Source organism: Pleurodeles waltl, chromosome 4_1 (genome assembly GCF_031143425.1).
Source record: "Pleurodeles waltl isolate 20211129_DDA chromosome 4_1, aPleWal1.hap1.20221129, whole genome shotgun sequence".
Lineage (NCBI taxonomy): Eukaryota > Metazoa > Chordata > Amphibia > Caudata > Salamandridae > Pleurodeles > Pleurodeles waltl.
In genome coordinates, this window is record NC_090442.1 from 457639057 (window position 1) to 457660364 (window position 21308).

Sequence of the window (21308 nt, forward strand, 5' to 3'; positions counted from 1 at the left end):
TCAAGTCTGTCCGCTAATGACATAACACCTAATGTAACATGAGTATGAGACAAGTGTCTACTTATCACCATGTAAAGGTCAAATAAGAGCAAATACAGACATACAGCCAAAACATTGTAGTCTGAGTTGATGTCCTTTCAACCAATATGTTCATAAGGAAATGTCTAGGCCATGCACCTTAAAGCACATGACCTATGTCAGCCGTACCTAAACTTATGTCAGAAATTCCAATCTCTGATAAGATTTAGTATATAGGGGCTGCCACTTGACCACTTGTCAGGAGAGGTTCGTTGCCCAGAATATAACATGAGATTCTGCCAGAGACGGCCTAACCTACTGCAAGCGCACTTTGAAGTTGCTGCATCTCGCCTGATGCTGATAAAGCTGCGTCCCTACAGCACAGGATGCTTGCTGTTTGCAGGGAACACTGCCTTCATGCATTGTCTGATAACTTCAACTCTTGCTTTCAACAAGGTATGCAGTGCGCCTTCTCCCTAAGAAACTAGACTGCAAGTTGGTCTACTCTCTATGCTTTCTTAGCGTAGTGCATAGAAGTAGGTTTTAGTGTGTTAGGTTTTATACAACAGCTTAACTTTGTTTGAAATGCTAAATCACAATGTACCTTCTTGCTGTTTTCATCACAATCTGTGTAGTTATATTTGCTGTGCTGAGAGGCACATTGAACTGAGTTCTCCTGAGTCACCTGTAGAACTACACCAGAGTTGCAGTTTACGTAGCATTCCAAGATTATGGTAGTACACCATAAATAGCAATCCAGTGACATAACACACATTTGGACTTCATAGTTAAAGGTGTTCCTAATTAGTACATCTGGGGAATTGTCAGGGCTGTCAGCCTGATTTAATTTCATATTTTTCATATATTATAGGATTAAGATAACAAAATGTTGGTAATCCTTGACTGTAGAGGTAGCTTTAACATGAACATAAAGGTTTGCATAGTGAAGGATCAGTTTGTGCTCGGGCTAACGCATTCAAATGACGTTATAATCCCTGGAAAACACTCATTTACTAATTGCCCAAGTTTTTACATCCCTAGAATAGATCACATCACACCTTCGCCCCCAATTATTCTGGTAATAGTCATAATTCTTCCCTCTCAATACATTTACATGTTTCCAAGAAATAACGTTTAGTGTCTGAATTAACACTTCCTTTTACTAACTGATCCACTTTAGGCAGTTTCCATTGTAGTTTGAGAAAATCTTTATGAAAACAACAATTATGAAATTTGGTGTTGGAGGCAAGTAACATTTTACTGTTGGTGTCACATGCTGTGCTTACAGTACACAAAACACCAAAAGACTAATAGGACATACCAACCACACAATTCAAGGGGAGAACTAAAATAAGAATTAGAAGTAAAAGTATAATTAGAACTAAGATGACAATCTGAAATTTATTGAACACAGCAAGATGACCCTCATCTAATCTACTATGGATTCTTTAGGGATAATCTACTTTTAATATGACTACCCTATACACATCTGTCAGACAGAAGGTCTTGGTTAAAGCAAGTGGTCAGTCATTACTACCATCAATTTTGTTAAAGCTAAAATCGCCGATATACATAAAAGGAAATATAGATACAAATATAGAGTCCATAGGCTAAATTTGAAAACGTAATCTAATATTATTTTGTGCCAGTCTATCTGCGGGGAAACGCTCACTAAGTAGACCATACCCAGACCAGTCAAATACATTCCAGGTAACTGAATAAACCATAGCCTTAGTGCTACTAATAGAAGAAAGTGTGCTTCTTGTACTAAACTTTATACAACATGCCAGCATGAGGAATGCTTCAGGATCCAAATAGCTTAACGTATTTTCCTCACATCTAGCTTTGAACCATAAGAAATCCCCACAGTTGATAATGACTTTGGGCTCTTGATAGGCACTAGCGTTATCAAACTACCCGAGGGCTGTCCATAAGGGTTTGAAGAGAAGCCATCATAATCAGGCAAAACAGTAAATTAAAAGGGCTTGCATCTTCGATTTATTCCGTGAACATTCCAGGACTGGAACCTCAGACTTTTCAGGAAGCCTTGACAATTAGGAATGTGACTTAATTACTCACAGTCATACACCTGCAAGACTGATGAACGCTGCATCTGTTATCATTTAGGGAGATCCTGACAATACTGCCAGTGACTGCTTTGCGTTGTACAATCTGAAATCAGTACTGGTATTAATTCTTAGGTCTCACTTGGGTATAAAGAAACAACTCCCTTTCCCTCTTAAAAAGTCCTGCCTATTGTTTTCTGAGTAATGCTTTGGAGAAATGCCCAGGCTCGCCTGATGAGGAGCTAGTCCTGCATGTTTCCTTCAGCAGGACGGATTAAAAAGCAGAAGTTACAATCTCTTTATCAGGTATCACCTCTTCTGATTTCAGTTCTGTCAAAGCGGAACTGCCACACTGAACTAACAAGCGAAAGGTAAAACCTTTCCTTTGGTGTTTTTGCGGTAAGATGTGCTCTCAACAAAACCCGCGTGATTGATTTCTATAGGTGAGAGCTGATAAATCAGGTTTTTTGTTAAACAATCATATTTTTGAAACGATAAACTGGTTGTACCTTAAGTGTTTTTTCCCCAATCCCGAGTCACATCTAGATGTAATGTTAAGGGATGTTCGCCTTCACAGTTCTGTTCTGTCAAGCCTGATCTGATCAAGGGTGAGCTTTGTAGATATTCAGGACACCACAACTTAATGTTTTATTGCCATCCATTCGAAATGTATCTGATTTAGAAACCTTGTTTCCTGTGACCTATCCCCACCTCTCTAAACAAGAATCTTGATTGAGGGTATAGAAGAAAGTTTAGACGGAGATATCTTTAAAACTTTTTAAAGTGCTGGAACAGTGGGGATTTTCATTATGCTACAATCATTCTTCCCTGTCTTTTGCATTGTTAGCCTGTGAAGCTTGATTTGGTTTCCACAGAAAACTATACAGATAGTGCTTTTTCCCCAAATTCCGGGCTTTCTTTTTATATATTAATATAGGTTGACGCTTATAAAATATCCAACATGTGCAGTTGAGGGTGATGACTGGAGATTAGTATCTATTACTGATCAATGACCAGCCGCCTAGGCGCCCAAGCTGGAGGTAAATTCGGCTCCAGCTCAGAAGTAATGTTGACCAAATTCGGGAGATGGCTGTTTAACTAGGAGGTTTGATAGTATAGCTACCCACCATTAGTGGGGCCAATGATAATTGAGGACAGGAATCAGGGGACGGGTGGGGTGGATACAGAAGAATTAACACCCTATTTGAAGAGCCCTGTATGTTGTGTACATTCTTTGAAGCCCTCAACCCATAACACCTAAACCATCCATTCCAAAAATTAGAATGCTTAGTTACAAACGTCTTCATAGAGGCGGCAAGCAGCAGGTTGGAAGCGTTCAGTTGCGGCATTTGCTCCCTATTTAGCAACAAGTTATATTTCACCACCATCAACGCCTAATGGATTATGAGTGGCAGTTACACCCAGAGGTGGCGTAAGGTCTCTTCTGTGAATGGGGAATAACACTGGCTCAATCTTTTTGCCACCACCAAGAACGCACAATATCAGCATTTTCGCACGCTGGAGTTTATAAAGGGTCTTTCGCTCAGAGACACATTCTACCTCGAGTGGAACATTGCAACTCCTGACTGCCTTTCTGCTGATACCACTCCTGCCATGAGATCTCAAGAAGGTCAAGGCAGACCAGGCTTAAGCCATCCTAGCAGCTTTGGACTGGGCACGCAAAGTATGGTATCCAGAATTCCTGGGCTTGAGCATATGTCTTCTGATCAGGCTGCCCTTTAGGAAGACCTGCTGTCATAGCGACTGCCAAACACCTTCGACCTTCCTCCGGAGGAGGTTGATGTCTGCTTGGCAACGAGGTGTTCAACAGTGAAAACTGTATACGGCTGTCGTTGGGACAAATATGTGGCATGGTGCAGTACAAGCCAGACTGGCGAAGTTTTCTGACATGCTATTTGTTTTGTCTCTTCCCGGGCAAGGCTTTGCTTGGCTTTGCTTTGGGCACAGTTCAGAGTTATCTTTCAGCCCTTTCAGCTTTCTTGCGGTTGCCAGATCAGACCCTGTTGTCTAGGTCACTGGTTGTGATGTAATTTTGTAAAGGGGCACAACACGTTTCACCTTTCTGTTTTTGTCATGCCGCAATGAGACCTTGATGTGTTCCTGACTCTTCTGATGTATGCTCCGTGTGAGACGCTTCAAAGCTGTCCTTAATAGCTCTTTACTATCAAGACTGTGTTCCTCATCACCTTGGCACAGCGTGCGAGTGAGCTTCATGATCCTTGTGTCAATCCTCCAAGCACTTTTTCCATCCCAGACAAACTGGTTCTGCTTACTCTGGCATACTTCCTACCACAAGTTGACACTCTTCCATGTCAGTCCAACCATCACCCTACCGGAGTTCTATGCTCTGCCTCACCATCTAAGTAGGAAGAGAGATTCCATTGCTTACACCCCAAGCGAGCACCAAGCTTCTACAAAGATCATAGCAAAGACCACCTTCTGGACAATCAGCTCTTTGTGGAGTTCTCTGGAGGAAAAAAAAGCAACCGGACCAAAAAGAACCATCTCTTGCTGGATCGTGCTCTACATTAAGATCTGTTACATATTGGCCAAAATGCAGCCTCTAGGAGGACTGTGTGCTCACCCCCCAGGACCAAAAGCATGTGGAGTACTTGTCCTACACATTTGCCAGGCAGCTTTGAGGGTGCCCCTCCATACGTTTACAAAACACTATTGCCGGACAGCTTCACAGAGAGGGACATTTTGCCTGCTCTGTTCTGCAGGACTTTCTAGTTTGAGTTGTTTCACAGACCCACCTCCAAATAGGTATTGCTTTGGTACCTATTCAAAAGGTGAGGAATCTGCAGCTAGAAGTCTGTATCAGAAGAACAAGTTAATTACCTTTGGTAATGTTCTTTCTGTTAGGGACTCTGTCTAGACACAGGTTCCTCCTTGACCTGACCGCCTACCCATTGTGTGACTGAACTCTATCCATTAATAAGATCCCAAATCTAGGAATCTGTACAGTGTCTACCAATTGCTTTTGGGGCTCTGCCTCTGGGGGCACTGACATCAGCACGTGGGAGTGGCGCCTATATGGCATGGCACCACCGTCTGACACACAGTGTTAATGCTGAAAAGTTTCTGGATCCAGTCGATGCCTGTGGAATATTCAAAAGGTGAGGAATCTACAGCCAGATAGAGTATCAGAAAGAGCATTTCTGAAGGTAAGTAACTACACTTGCGCTGCCACTGGGGGCTTGGCCTCTTCCAGGCAACTGAAGAATTTGTAGCTTTCATAAAGGTAGTTTTATCCATTTTTAGCTCTGCAGAAGAGGTATATAGCATTTTTTTTTTAAGATTTCTATTTGATGGCTTATGTACCACGAAGAGCTAACATCTATAGCTTTCACTCAAAACAAGTATCTTAGCCATTCGTTTTCACATCTGTTTTTTATACCAGATACAGAATCAAAGAGCTTGTTTTTTAACTACTGGATGGGTCAAATTGTTTTAATATCAAGAGTTCCACAAACTTCATGGTCTTGTGGCTGCCAGGAAATGTTCCACTGGATGCCCGCGGAGGAGCAAAAGGCTTTAATTAAGCCAATGGTCCTTCCTTAATGTGGCAATGACATATCTTTCTCTAGGCAGAATTGGGCTTTCAAATACAAAACATGCAAAACCTATCTGGGACCGATTTCAACACAAAGGGGCTGTGCATTGAGGGATCCTTTTCCTCCACTAGCTTGGCCATCAAATGTCAGGCAACAAGACTGGTCCATATTTTGCCACTGAACAGAATGCCTTTGTCCCTTGTGTTCCACTATTTTTTGCATAAGCCATTTGAATCGCAGACCTTGTGTGACTTAAAGTTAATTTCTTGAAAGGCAGTGTTTTTAGCCAACAATACTTGCCTTGGTGAGTTATAGGTCCTATATGCCTCAGACCTATACGCTGTCTTCTGTGAAAACATGCTGATTCTTCAAAAGGACACATCTTTTGCCCCAAAAAACTTTGTTAATATTTAAATTGATCAGAGATTATTCTTTTCATGCCCTCCAGCTTCCCCAGCAGATGAGATCAAATTACATTTAATGAAGTGTGCACTTGATTTTATTGTGACAGGTACATTTACCATCTCTTCATCTTGATTGGAACTGACCCATGAAGGAAGATCTCCATCACCGTCTGTATAAAACATTTCTACGCTTTGCAGGTGCTCAGGGTTAACTAAAGGAATGGTGAGGACAAGAATCTGTGCAAGGGAAGGACGTGTATACTGTGCACATATATTTGGTATTGGCCATTCAGAGCTCTGAGAAGCAATTTCCAGTCTCCGCAATAGGAAAGGCTATGGGCTAGTAGCACCAAAGCCACATAAAAGGTAACTTTTTCCAAACTTTCATCCGAGAGCTTATCCTTTTACTAATGAAAGAGTGACATAGTTCTTACTTGAAATTGGTAGCAGGGATTCTCCATTACCCTCTCATTTTCCAATTGGTTTTCTAACTTCTGTTAGTCAAGGTTAGAAAAGCACCCAACGATGCGTGCATCTTACCAGGTAACTCCGGTATTACATTCTCAATTTATGCATGTGTTGCTAATAGCTAGGATTCCATCATGAATTATGTTTTTACATAAACAAATCGATAATGCAAAGACTTCACAATTTATCTCTACGTTTTATATCTTGGAGACGTCCCTTTTTGTAATAATGTGATCCATAAGCCTGCAGAGTCCCACAGAGAATGAGTGCACTCCTGAATAGAATACAGAATGGGATCACTGTTGGAGTCCTCCCAAACTACTTCAAAAACATTAATGTGGCTAGAAAAGAGAAATGCACTGCAGGAGTCCTACTGGTGGAAACAAAGATTTGTTTTCATTCTGGAAGATCTCTTTTCCTTGAATAAACAAATATACTGTTCTAAATTTGTATGAATAGTAAAAGTATTTGAAATTAATGGATACAAACATAGCATATGTAATTTAGTTAATATTTTTAAAATATTTAGAAACAATTTGAAATACAACAATAAACACATGATATCTCCAGTACGCAGAAATATATATGTATATATATTAACAATACCTTTCATTTGATAGTCAAAAGTAAGCTCTTCACCAGCCTTGATTGGGCGGATGGAAAACAGCGCAATCCGAGGAAGACGAAGATCAAGATTTTCTATGAAGACATTAAATACCTGAAGGTTTGGGTCACACTGAAAAATGAAATGATAGTTTAAGAACGAACAGAACTTCATGCAATGAGTTAATCTCAATATTGATATTTGAGTGTTACGCCACAGAGAAGACACAATAGTGAAATAATTGTAAGCCTGATGCCAACGCATATAATGAGGTTTCAATAAGAACAGAAACTGTCAAGATTGCATCGGTCACAGAGTCATCTAATGCTGAATTTGATCTCTAAAGGTCATCTTGAGCATACTGAGGAATTCAGTAGAGGGTGTACTGTATTATATCCTAACATTAGTACAAAATTCATTCTAATAGTACAGCCCGAAGCATGGTGCAACCAGGAATTAGGCTAACCAGCTTGCAATATAAGGTTGGAAGAGTGTTACAGTATGACCTAATTTGGAAGCACTAGGTGTCGTCCATGGGTGCTAGAGGGGTGCTCCATTTGTACCACTACACCCTACGGTCTGGGCATCTGTATGCTGTTTCACTTTCAGAGGAGAAGAAAGATAGACTTCTCGGCCCAGCCTGGAGTAATAATTGGGAATGTAGAGCTCTGGCGTTTAGCTGTTTCCCAATTTCACTGCCAGGCCACCTCCCTTTTAGTTGCAAACACATACTTCAGCTAAAGTCACATTCTAACAGGTAAAGGTCTTTGGAACGTTTCACACAAAAATATACACTCTTTGACAGGATATTTGCACACTAGGTGCAGAGGTTTTCCACCAACATTTCACTACGACCTAGTTCTAACATATTTCCTTACTTTGCTCATACGTGCACTTAGTCAAAAGAAGGTGGATCCAGACACCTTTTCTGCTGGGTTCCGCGGAGCTGGAATTCAATACTTGTAAAGTTATCAATGGGCGTCCATCCCAACTCATGCAGAGGTGGAGGCTTGGGGCTACTTTTCTTTAGTGCCAGAGTCAACCTCGGGGTTACATGTTAACTGAACAAGCGCATGTTTTCTAACTCTATAAACCCTCGAACTATTTTGCTTGGTGTCAGAACACTGCAAAGAAGGGATGTTGTGAGGCTTACCATGACATTATCCGAAAATTGACAATTTCCTTACTTTCCACACACAGAAATACATAAATGGGTGCGTTTGGCACAAATGGTGTACAAGGCGTATATAGATTTTAAAAAGAAGCATCGCAGCAAGCAATTGTCAGAACACATTTGGGAAGTTTCTCTTTTGGCGACAGAGGCCACCCCAAGACTATAGGAAAAACACAGCATGCTAAAAATGCAGTGTTTGTGAACACAAACCTCATACAATTTAAGTAGGTAGGTCTCTCAAAGAGGAACGATTTAGCAGGACAGAAGTGGGGCAAAGGTTTTATCGACACAGTGGAGCAATGCTAGGTGGTAGGAACTTTGTGGATTCTGGAACTTTCCATCAAAGAAATGTAGGGAAAATTAGTGATTTCGGGCAAAGATGGAGTTTTGCGGGGTATTGTGGGAAAGAAAATGGTGTGGGTGCATTTGAAGCACACCACCCTGAACTTCCCCAGATGTCTGCTTTTGAGAAGTGACTAGGTCCGGTAGGTTTTTCCACGTAGCAGCCTACCCAAGCCCAAAAAGTGCAGCTGCTCAGCACTGCAAGTGGGGCAATATTGGGAGTTAGCCAAGCTCTGCTGGCTCATATCTGAAATCAACACCCAAGAGAGTCAACTCTCCTTCTCCTTGCCACTGTGATGAGATGTTTTAGTTTGGGGGGTGGATGGGGGATTTCCAGCAGAAAGACTGTGCCAATTTTTCTTGAGGGTGGAGGCCCATACTGGTCAGCCCCAACCCCATCATTAATAAAAAAAAAAAAATTGTACCGTAAAATTAATGGGAGAGCAAAAGCCTTTGCCCAAGGGGCTGCTCCCCCTCCCTGGGGTTTAGTGGGTTGATCCCTGCTTGGAGATCACCTTCCTTGGACAGGGATCCATTTGGGAAAGGTAACATTGGAAAGGGAAAATTCTCCACTTTTTCCAACGATACCTCTCCCGTCTGGATTGGTGCTGGGGTGGGGGGCTAAGATAGCACCAGTGCAGAGAAAGTGAAATTAGCTAATTGGCTCATTTCACTCCATAAAAACATTATCGGGAGGCGGGGAGCCTTTCTCCCACCTCTCGAGGCTGTTTCTTATTAGAGGAAATCCCCCTAGTGCCTGCACCAGAGGGCTTTCCAATGCGGTGAAGGTCGGACGGCCGGAAGCCGTCCAACGCACAGGGCACTGGGGCATCGGATGGCTCCTGGCCATCCGATGCATGGAATGGGTTAAAACTCATTTGCAGCACTGTGTAAGCGGTATGTCTCTCATTCTATGGAAAACACCACCAGAACCATTGGTAGACAATGCAAGAGCATACGTTTTCCGACCTTCTATATGCTAAGTAATTTTGGCGAGTTGGTAGCCATGAGACCATGATAAAAATGTTCTCTGTTTGGAGTGGAACAGTGAACAAAACAGATGAACCACAGCCAATGGTAGGTACCAGTGACTAAATTAATTTACGCAATTCATCAGTACATTTTTTGCTTTTCTAAGTGGGATTCTTCAAGACTTAAGAATATGCTCAGACAAGGCACCGGTGCACAGTGTACCACAGGACCAAAGCTTAAACTCACAGATAAGACTTGAAAAGCCCAATAGTAGTCTTCAGTTGCTTGTATTTCCAGCTGGAGGGGACCAGACCTGGAGTTTCAGGATGGACTTTTTTATTGGATCCCAACCAAGTCAGATTTGCATATGGCTTGAATATGGAGTGATATTGTGGGTAATAAATGATGGCCTGGCATACGGCCCAGAGTATTTAACACTAGCTGAGATCAATTCAATCACTTTTATGTTATTCAAAGTGAGACGCCCTAAGTGTGATAGATCGAAGGCTCACTGTGTCATAGGACTCACACTAAACCTCACTGATGAGGCCCCTTAAGTTTAACGTGATCAGAAGTTGCTTGTATTCCTGCTTCAAGGCAGTTTAGGCTCGATATTTCCTACTGGAGCCGCACCAGTTTAGGGTTAAACATGACTTGTCTCTGTCTGTTGTAGCATAGTGGGTAAAAAAAAAAAGATGTCCTGGAATGCAGCCCGGAGCCATCACCAGTGGCTTTGAGTAATTCAGGCATTTCAGGACTATGCACAAAAGTACAAAGTCATATTTTATTGTCTTTGACCATAATTAGGATTCTACAACAGCTGCTATTAGAAGGCACTATGCCTTTTTCTCACCTAGAAAGTTCTTTATGCAGATACATGCATGTGCTATTTTGGGACCAAAATAACTACTGCTCTAGCGCACCAAACCCCTGTATGTAACTTGGCCACCAGTTGTCTCTTTTAAACTTTAGTAAATGCAGCTTTTCCTGTGTAAATTTGATTAATTGCTTGTAGTAGCCCCTCGACAGTCATATTCTTTAAGGTCAAGAGTGTTAACTCTTTCAGTATGCCCATCTGGCTTTTCAAATCCTGTGAGTGCTACTACTTCCTCATTAGGCACCTGTCCAAGTTCTGCACCCGGGCTGTACCTGTCCCACAAAAGACTTGGGGCCATATTTATGAGGGAGTTGCGTCCCTCTTGCACTTCGCAACGTGGTGCATGTGTGATGCAGCTCCAATTACGATTCATCGAGCCATGCTGTCGAGGAAGAAACTGGCATAGCGCATTGGGGTGGTGTCTATATGCCATGCAAGGCCACTTTGCGTGGCCCTGAGTGGTTTGATAAATCAAGAGTAGTGCAACGCAGCACAAATTGGTGTGTTGCTTTACTCTGCCCCAGGGAGGCGTTCCATTGGTGTTGCACGGATGCTCCACACAACCCCCACGGATTCTGATGCCTTCCCATATCTATCAAAAGTGGTAGACCTGGGAACATGCCAAAACTACTATGCCTCCCCCAGTGAGGCGTAACGAGGAGAACTCTGTGTATTTCTCCTTGTATTTTCCTCTATGTGTACTGCATTCTTTAGAACAAATAAAAAAGTGAAAAATGCCTTCAGGGATTTGTTTTGTACAGGAAGGTGCCCATTTCTGCACGAACACAGTCTTCCTTGCAATGCAGGCACCCTCCGACGGGCACCAGCGCAGGAAAATGGCAGAAATGTGCTGTATTATTTTAAATACACCACATTTCTGCCCTTTACCTGTCATGGAGACCAGCAAGGCGACTTACTGCGCTGCATAACTTTCTTATAAATATGTCCCTTAGTTTCTCTGCAACATGAAAAGTAAGGTCACCATTTTTCAGCTTTACAAGGCAGACCTACTGATACAGCTTACTGATGATTTCATCTTTGAAAATCACTGGAGCTACTGTTCCACTTAGTGTCTTACTCTTCCCCATGTGCACTCCTTATCTGATCGTCTCTGCCTTGCTGACATGCTGGGAGTGCAGAAGCTTTTGCAGACTCCTAGAGTTTCCACCGATATGCGTACTTAGGACTCATGCAAATCTATGTAATAAACAAGAGAAGATTTTCTATTGAATATCCTGTTCTTCAACCCTTACGCCATTTGTGTATGTAGCATGTCTAAGGCTAATCAAACTATTATGGTGTGCATTATTATTAATTATTCACTTACATTATTTGGTATACTCCTCTTTAAAGGGTGGTTTGTTGCTGTGCTTGAGTACCTGCAGGCCAAGGGAACAGTACCAACTGGGTTCTTCAAAGAGACATTTTATTTTCTTATACATGAAGCATTACATGACACAGGGAATTTTCATGTAATACCAAACAATCCTGGGTGCCGATTCAGAGGCTTACCTTGCCTTCCTCCCTGCAGCACCATACATACTAATGTCTCAGTCCCTTCCTTGATCCCTTGCAAGGGTTGGTGTAATTTGCAACTGCCCTCTGAATTACTATTGGGGCTTTGTGCTATCCCGAAGCACCAGTAGACCTGACATCACCTCTGCTTCTTATGGTGTGTCACTTTTTTCTTTACCCACATCACATCTTTTTGGATGTCCCTTAGGTTTATACCCAGAGACCAAGTTACGTACCATCAATAACACTCTTTCTGGTGGATACTCTATCTAATTGTATATTCTTCAACTTTAGAATATCCCCAGGCACTAGACTGCATCTGCAATATTTTTTAGCATAGCACTAGTAGGCAGCTTCATGCAGCACCACAACGAATCTGCTTCACCTTAGATTTAATTATTTGAGTGCTTATAGACGCCACCCCAATGCGCCATGCCAGTCTCGTTCCTGGACAGCGTCTGCACCCTCTGACACAGAGCCCAAAATCCAATTGTTCATGCCACGGCAGACCTCTAAATTGGGTCCCCTTTAGGTAGAGAAGAGTCCATCCCATGGGAAGGCAGGAGGGTAGTGGGGAATCGAGTATCCACCAGAAAGAGCATTATCCAAGGTAAGTAACTTGTTCTACTGATGGATACTTCTAACCGCAGATTCCTCATCTTTAGAATAGATACCAAAGCAGTACCTCTGTAGGTCAGTGGAATCAGACCAAAAGGTTCTGCAGGAGCAAATGGCCAAAATTCCTTTCCGTTGGACTTACCAAGGCAGTAATGCTTTGAGAATGTGTGTACTGACACCCACACTGCAGTTCCAGAATAGTCACTCCGCGTGCTAGCACATTTATTGCAGCCTTGGCCTGGGTGGAAAGGGCTCTCAACCCTTCAGAGGCTGCTTTTTGTCCATTGTGTAGCAGATCTTAATGCAGAGGACTATCCATCTGGACTAAATGCGTTTCTGCACCACCTTGCCTTTTTTGCCCTTGAGAACCCCACAAAGAGCAATGGCCTTTGGTATGATTGATCTAAAAACTGAGTGCTATTTTAGGGTCCGAGCGATGAGGTCTCTCCTACTCTTTCAAGGAATGTTATGTGGTAAAAAAACATCAGAAGAGAGATGGATAGCCCAACCTGAAAGGATGTCACAACTTTCAGAAGAAAGGCTGCTCTAGACCTCAGCACCAATTTGTCTGGAAAGAAGGTGGTGTAGGGCAGCTAAACTAACAGAGCTAGAGGCTCACTCATGCAACAAGCTGAGGTTATCACAATAAGAAAGGATCAGGAGACGCAGAGAGCAACTGCGCGAAGGCTCAGCTGGAGTACACATTACGAAAGCATGGAACAAATTAAGCTCCCACTGTGGTATCACAAACATTTGAGGAAAATTGGACCCAACCTTTTAGAAAATGCATCACAATAGGTGATTTGAACAGGGATGATTGATCCAGTAAAAGCAAACAGGCTGAAAGGACTGACAAATAACCTTTAACGGTGTCCACTGCAAGACCTTGCTGGGCCAAAGGCAAAAGAAACAATAACACATCCAAGAGTTTCGCTTGCACTGGGTCTGTTAGGGGTGCCACACCAAAATATGAACTAGTCCTAGTATCCAGGGTAAGCAAATTTTGTAGAAGGATGCATAGCCACCAGAAAAACATGCACTACTTCTGGAGGTCGATCAAATGCAGTCAACTGTTGCTGCTCAATCTCCATGCCTAAAGGTGTAAACTTAGCAGGCCTGGGTGCAAGATCCTGCCCTACGGCTGCAATAGAAGATCCAGCCGAAGCAGCACCCTTATTGGAGGAAAGATGCTCATACTCAGAAGTTCTGGGTACCACACTATCCTGGCCCAAACTGGAGCCACTGGGCTGACTTGGACCTGGTCGCTCTTGATCTTCTTCAGATCTTGGGAAGGAGAGGTTGCAGCGGGAAGGCATACATAAGTCTTGGGCTCCGATCTAGGCAGAATGCGCCTCAAAGAGAGTGTGTCTTCGAAACTCCAACTAACAAAAGTGTGGAAACTGGGCTTCTTGGCAGTGCCAAAGAAATTGAAGCAGGGTTCTCTCTATTTCTTTAAGACACCCTGCACCACCTCCAGATGTAGCTGCCATTCATGGTCTGCTAGGCATCAGTGGCTGAGCTCCTCCACCCTGAAGTTCAAAGATCTTGCAACGTGGTGTATGGTCAGTAAGATGCCCTGACAATTAAGCCAGGTCCAGAGGGCAGGATCTCCTGTATAAAGGCCAGGATCCTTACCCTCCCTGCTTGTTACACTATGACATGGCTGTTGTGGTGTCTGTGAGGACCTAAACAAGCCTCCCCTTTGATGAAGGGCAGCAGGAAAGTCTGTAATGCTAAACTGATGGGCCGCAACTCCAGCAGGTTGATGTGGAGGCTGGTCTCCACAGAAGACCAGAGTCCTCTGATCTCCATAGTTGTCATATGATCTCCCCAAACCAGCAGTAATGCATCTGTCACCATCGTTAGCAATTAGTGGAGTAGGTAGAGGGATCTGCTCCTAGTCTAATTAGGGTCCAATAGCCACCATAGTATATCTTTTGCAGTCTCCTCCAGTACTGGGATGGAGTAAGACAGGTTCCCTTGGTGTTGGACCCACTGATATTCCAATCCCATTGAACAGCTTGCATGTGCCACCTGGCATGGTTAGCGAGCAGGATGCATGAGGCCAGCAAACCAAGAAGCCTCAGAGCCATCCTCACTGAGACCAGGATGGATGCTGAAACATCTGAATCATACTATGAATGTCGAGCGCTTATTGTTCGAGAGAGAAGGCCCAAACATAAACCACATTCAGGATAGCTCCAATTAAAGAGTGCCTCTGCAAAGGAGTCAGGTGAGACATTGGCACATTAACAGTGAACCCCATGGATGTGAGGAGGTTTGCAGTCATATGGGGTTAGACCGCGACTGACAATGGTGAGCTACCTTTAAAAGCCATTCATCGAAGTAGGAAAGACTGGTACCCCGACCTCCAAAGGTAAGCTGTGACCACCACCATCACCTTCATAGAAACCTGAGGGGCTGTGTTGAGGCAGAAAGAGTATGGCACACTGAAAATGTTTGTAGCCCACCTCAAACCGCAGGTAGTACCTATGGGGCTAGCAAGATAGGGCTATGGAAATTGTTGTCCTGCAGGTCCATCACCACCACCACCCCATCTTCTGGATCTGTGGCAGATACAACCTGGGCCAGAGTGAGCATTTTCAATTTGTTTATCTGAAGAAGAAGTTGAGGAGCTGAATTCTAAAATGGATCAAGCGCCTCTGCCCTTTTTCGCACTAGGGATAACAGGAATAACACCTAGTTCAGATCTATGTTTGAGGCTTGTTCTCCCTCTATGACTCCTTTTTCCAAAAGAGCCTGAACTTCCAGACACAAAATTGACAGTTGGTCCTCCGAAAGCTGCTCGGAAGTGGGTGGAATAGGTGGTGGGACAGAAAGAAATGCCATGGCATAGCCATGTAGGACTATCTGAGAGATCCACCTGTCGGATGTTATGATTTGCCACCTGTGGAGAAAATGAGTGATCCTGCCTCCCAGGGTGTGGTTATGTGCGACTCTAAGGACAATCTAAAAGTGACTTGGAGACTGCTGTTGGAGAGGCTGGAGACTGGGAAGTCTGTTGCCCCTGCTACACTGGACACCGTCTTCCTCATCCCCTTTTCCGACTCCCAAAGGGCTGGGGTGTGGGTGCATGGGATGCCAATTAAAAAAATTAAACCAAATCCCTCTTGCTTGAGTCACGTGAACGCATTGCTACAGCGCTAATACATGCTCTAGCTTCAGCAACTAATACTTTAGGATGTTTGACAGAGCTAAACTCCGAATGGTATAGGAAGACTAGGGAGTGACATAGGATTTGATTGTTCTGGCATTGACCTTGCCTGCGTTAAAAATTCGACTGCAACTTGATAAATTCTGGTCATCAATATCGAACAAGATGAACTTGGAGATGTTAACTCACCAAAACATTGCTCATGCTTCAGTGAACACTGAATTTCTAGTTATTGCAAATTATTGTCAATGAGAAGTTGGTGCTTGCAGAGATATATTCAAAAAGTACAGGCCATGTTGTTCAAGAACTTAACAGTTAACAGCAAATTGAAGGAAGCTGACCTTTGTGCTGTGCCACATGTTGAGTGGGTTGTTCGAAATGGTTACAATCGAGTCATTGTACTATCAAATTACACAGATATTATTGTGCAACTAAGATTTGTTGCAATGTTCATAAATCAAGTGTTGTCAGAGTTATGGATACGTTATGGAAAAGGTGAGAAAATACACTTAATCCCACTTCATATTATGTACAACAAAGCTTGAATGAGAAATGTTCAGTGTTCTTATCAAGGCACATATTCTTACTGGTGATGACAATATGAGCAAAATTGGAATTTAACTGCTGAACCTGTGAAGTTTCTGAAAAAAGATTTGCTGAGACAGAAGAAGAACGTGACTTTAAAGATGTAGAAAAATACCTTGTGGAAAACAAGTTCTGGCTGTCGCACATTTAACAATCTTCAGTACAGTGAGTTCAAGAGATCAGTCCTGCTAAGTGACCTTCCACCGACGTCATATTCTGTGCATGCACACATTAAAAGATCTGTACTTTATCAGAAGATGTGCAAATGTTTTGGATCATGCATATGTAGAGAAAGATCTGTGTGAATTGGGTTGGGAAGATATAAATCGGGTGCTAAAACCTATACATTTTCTAAAGCCTCTACCAACAGAACTTACATGTACTTGCAAAACATGTGCTACAAAAAGATGGCCCTGTCGATATGCTCCTATTAAATGTTCAACATTCGCAAATGTACCAGGAGTGATTGGCGAAACAAATAAATAAAGCGAACTATGAAAATGTGTCTAAAACAGGAGTTTTTATTTTTTTCATATTCAGTTCATAAACATAGTTTGGTGTATACCTAAAAGGATTAAAAAGCACTATTATTTGTTTAATTTCAATATATGTCTCTTCTTCCTCTATTATACTCGCCACTTTGGAAAATGGCGAAAGGGTTGCTCTGAGATTTTAATGTCCAGATTCATGAAGGTTAGCGGCTAATAAGAACCGAAGCTCTGAGGGTCCTTACAGAGTTTTAGTAATACAGTGATGACCGCCACCCATGCTGTGGGAGTTAGCATTCCCAATTCCAGAGACATCCGATATAAGTCAGCCAGCTACCATGCCACAAAAGCCTTGTATGCATTCTGAAACTCCAGAGCTACCCCATCAGATCCAGGGGCCTTTCCCACTTTCAGGCCTTCTTTAGCAAGTATGATCCCTTGCATGTCAATGGGTGTTTTCAGAAAGGGCCAAGAACCTCCGGTCCACAGAAGTGCAATGTCCTCGAGAAAGGCATTAATATCAGGCTCACATTTAGTCAGTTTGGACCAATACAGACTTTCACAATAAGAGTTGAACTCTTGCAGTTTAGCAGCACTTCCTCCCACCAGCTCACCAGTGGGTCGCCTAATTGAATTATTGACTATATTCGGACAGTTGTTCAAGAACAACGAGAGGGTTTTACTAGGATGCTCCCTGGCACGCCTACCTCTGCCCAGATAGCTGCACTGACTGTCCGCTAGCTTCCTAAAAGCAAGAAGGACTTCATTTATATCAGCCAGGAGGTCTGTCTGTTTCTTGGTTTTATACTTCTCATCTAGGTCTTGCAGTGCTTTTTTGGCAGTTATCAGCATAGAGCAGATAAATCGCAGTACAACCGTCTACCTCCTTAGGACATACATACCCCCTCATGTATACTTTGAAGATTTCCAGACAAACGAGAATTTTTCTAATGAACCAGTATTTATGTCGAAGAATTCAGTAATGGCAGTCTTTAGGTCCACCTGAAAAACTGCATCAAGGGCTTTAGTGATGAACAGCCACATTTGCCTCACCCCTTGCATACTGAGGAAGCCCAACTGTAGCAGGACTGGTGAATGGTCAGACAGAGTCCACTGTAGGTGTAAAATATCAGTGATCCAAGGCAGAATTTCCACCAAGATAAGCCAAAATGCGATACGTGAGTGGATATCTTCGGTTGTGTATTAACAGGAATATACCTTATCAAGTCCTCTCCGAACACTCCAAACATCATGCAGCCCGTCCATGTGAAGCATGTGACGGAGGACTTTGGCAACTCAAGGGTGATTTGCTCCGGTGGGGTTAGTGCTGTCTAAGTGAGACTAATTTAAAATTGCTCCCCCCCCAAAAAAGCATACCTTGTGGTCCGTGCTGCCGAAAGATCATGACCATGTTTTAAAAGAACTCAGGGGAGTCAATGTTGGGCGCACACACAATTTTATTGGTTAATCATGTAGAGTGCCCATCAGCATGTCATATCCGCCATTCAGAGCTCAATGAAGGTATAACAGCTAAAATCATAGGCCCTCATTACAACCCTGGCAGTCGGTGATAAAGCGGCAGTAATACCGCCAACAGGCCGGCGGTAAAACAAATGGAATAATGACCACGGTGGAAACCGCTCAGACAGACAGCCACTTTAACACTCCGACCGCCACGGCGGTAGCAACAAGCACCACGACGGTAACCACCAAAAGCCAGGCGGAAGACATTGTACCGACCACTGTATTAAGACTGGCCTATCCGCCACCTTTTCCGGGGCGGTACCAACAACATCAAAAGCACGGCGGAAACAGAACACAGAAGTCAAAGCACTCACCTCTGGACACTCAGGGAACAACCACAACGCCATGGAGCCCGAGTTACACATTTTCTCCATGCTCGTCTACCTTATTCTGCAGTACGAGCAGCAACACCGGCAAAGACGACCACGGTGAGTACTGCTGCCTAGCACACAAGGGAGGAGGGAGGAAAAAGAGAGTGACACACACGCAACACTCCAACCCCAAACACCACCCCCAACATCATACACACAACCAGATGCAGTAACATTACTTATTCACCCCCTACTCCTCAGTAATAATGCAAGGACAAAAAGATTGGAGGAAAGGGAGTGTAATACGATAAAATAACATGAATAAGTGCATCAAAATACAAACGTATATACATATTTACAAATGGAAGGACACTACCCAGTCCTCAATGTCTGTGGGCCACAGTGCCACACTACATAGGCCAAGACCCCACCTCACTCCTGCAGCAACGCAGAGAGAACACTGCAGGGGCATCAGGTCGAAAACACACAGGCACTTCAGGGGGACGGGGAATGGGGGACACCTCAGCCGGAAGACGGTACAATGCCACTGGTCCTGGAGGGGGCTACATGCCCTGTGCGATCTCCTGGGGAGTGCAAGGCCAAAGTCTTTCAAGTGGGTGGTTAGCCCACTGCTTGGGCCTGAGGAATGCAAGGCCACAGTCTCTCAAGTGGGTGGTTTGCCCACTGCTTGGTCCTGGGGAGTGCAAGGCCACAGTCTCTCTAATGGATGGCTTCTCCACTGGTGCTGGAGGGGGCTTAATGCCCAGTGTGCTTCATCTGGGAAAGGATGCAGTGAGTGGATGGCTTCTTCCACTGGTTCTGGAGGAGGCCTTGTGCGCAGTGTGATTCATCCTGGGAAGGATGGGGTGATTGGATGGCTTCTTCCACTGGTTCTGGAGGGGGACTTGTGCCCAGTGAGCTTCATCCTGGGAAGGATGGGGTGAATAGATGGCTTCTTCCACTGGTTCTGGAGGGGGCCTTGTGCCCAGTGTGCTTCATCCTTGGAAGGATGGGGTGACTGGATGGCTTCCTCCACTGGTTCTGGAGGGGGCATTGTGCCCTGTGATGCAGATCTTGGGGAGTGCAAGGTCACAGTCTCTCACCTGGGTGTCACACCTACAGGATTTGCATGGTCCAGGACGCACTACAGCCCATGGAGGCAGGACTACACACTGCCCGCAGGCGGTGACAGCTGTTCAGTGGTGGCAGTGGCGGATCTGGTGTCGGGGCTGGCAGTGGTTGGGGGAGGCACCAGCCCATCCCCTGCAGCTTCAGACGGCTGCCCACTGGGGCTGCTGCTGGTGGCGGGGCTGGCAGTGGTGGGGAGGCTCCAGCCCTTCCACTGCAGCCTCGGACGGCTGCCCACTGGGGCTGCTGCTGCTGGTGGCAGTGCAGGTGGCAGTGCTGGCAATGGTGCTGGTGGTGGGGCTGGCAGTGGGGGGGAGGCTCCAGCCCTTCCCCCGCAGCCTCGGACGGCTGAACCGCCATGTCTCCGAATGAGTTTCAGCACCAGGCCTGCTGTCCTTCCTGCCTCTTGGTGCTGGACCCTTGCCCTTCCTTTTTGCAGCTGGTGGTGCATCCTTGCCCTTCCCTTTGGCAGCTGGTGGTGCCTACTTGCCCTTCACTTTTGCAGCTGGTGGTGCCTCCATGCCCTTTCCTTTGGCAGCTGGTGGTGCCTCCTTGCCCTTTCCTTTCACAGCTGGTGGTGCCTCTTTGCCCCTCCTTGATGCACCTGGTGCATGCACACTTCCAGTACTGCTGGCTGGTTTTGGGGATCCACTCCCATCTGCAGTAGCTGTCAAAACTACTGTGGCCGTGGACTGGGTGGCTGAGGTGTTTGCCTGGGTTCCAACCACCCTGGCCCGACGTGAAGGACGGGGGGGAGGGACGGGGGTTGTTGGGAAGAGGTCAACGGTGGAGAGCAAAAGCTTGTTAGGGACATTGGGACGGGAAGAGGGTGAAGGTTTGGGTGTGGAGGAAGAGGAAGTGGTTGTAGGAGGTGTCTGTCTGCTGTGTTTGGGTGCAGGTGCATGGGCTGGATGAAGTGGAAGGCTGTCCGGTGTCGGAGTGGTTGTGTTTGTGTACTTTGGGAGGAGGGGGCACCGACACAGTGGGAGAGGACACAGGAGAAGTGTACATCGATGTGGGGATGTTGGCTGCCAGTGAGGGATGTGTAGTGATAGGCGTGATGGTGATGGAGGTAGTGGATGAGGATGTAGTGCATGCAGGTGTGAGTGTAGACGCTAGTGAGAGGGAGGTGGACGAGGAGGAGGGGGACGCAGTGGATGTTGGTATGTCTGCATCTGGATGGTGTTTGTGTGAGTGCCTGTGGGATGATGTGTGGTGCTTGTATTTGCCTGAACCACTCCTGTGTGTTGTCCTGGGTGCATGCTGGTCTGCCTGTGTGCTTGGGATAGGTTGGGGTTGAGGGGAATGGGACTGGTTAGAGGAAGTTGGAGGGGGAGGCTAGAAACAGGGACAGTGGCTGCCATCAGAAAGGAGGCCAGAGCCTGGATTGATCTCTGTTGGGCTGCCATGCCAGAGTGAATGCCCTCCAGAAATGCATTTGTTTGTTGCAAATGACCTTCC

The 21308-nt window shown here is 44.7% G+C and overlaps 1 protein-coding gene across 2 annotated transcripts in view; it reads right to left on the reverse strand.

The window, feature by feature from the left end:
• SUV39H2 (SUV39H2 histone lysine methyltransferase) overlaps positions 1-21308 on the reverse strand; it is a 343208-nt gene that overhangs the window by 19492 nt on the left and 302408 nt on the right. For both annotated transcript variants that reach the window (XM_069228723.1, XM_069228722.1), the window contains one exon: positions 7141-7270. In XM_069228723.1, the coding sequence (XP_069084824.1) occupies positions 7141-7270 (130 nt within the window). The remainder of the gene's footprint in view (positions 1-7140; positions 7271-21308) is intronic.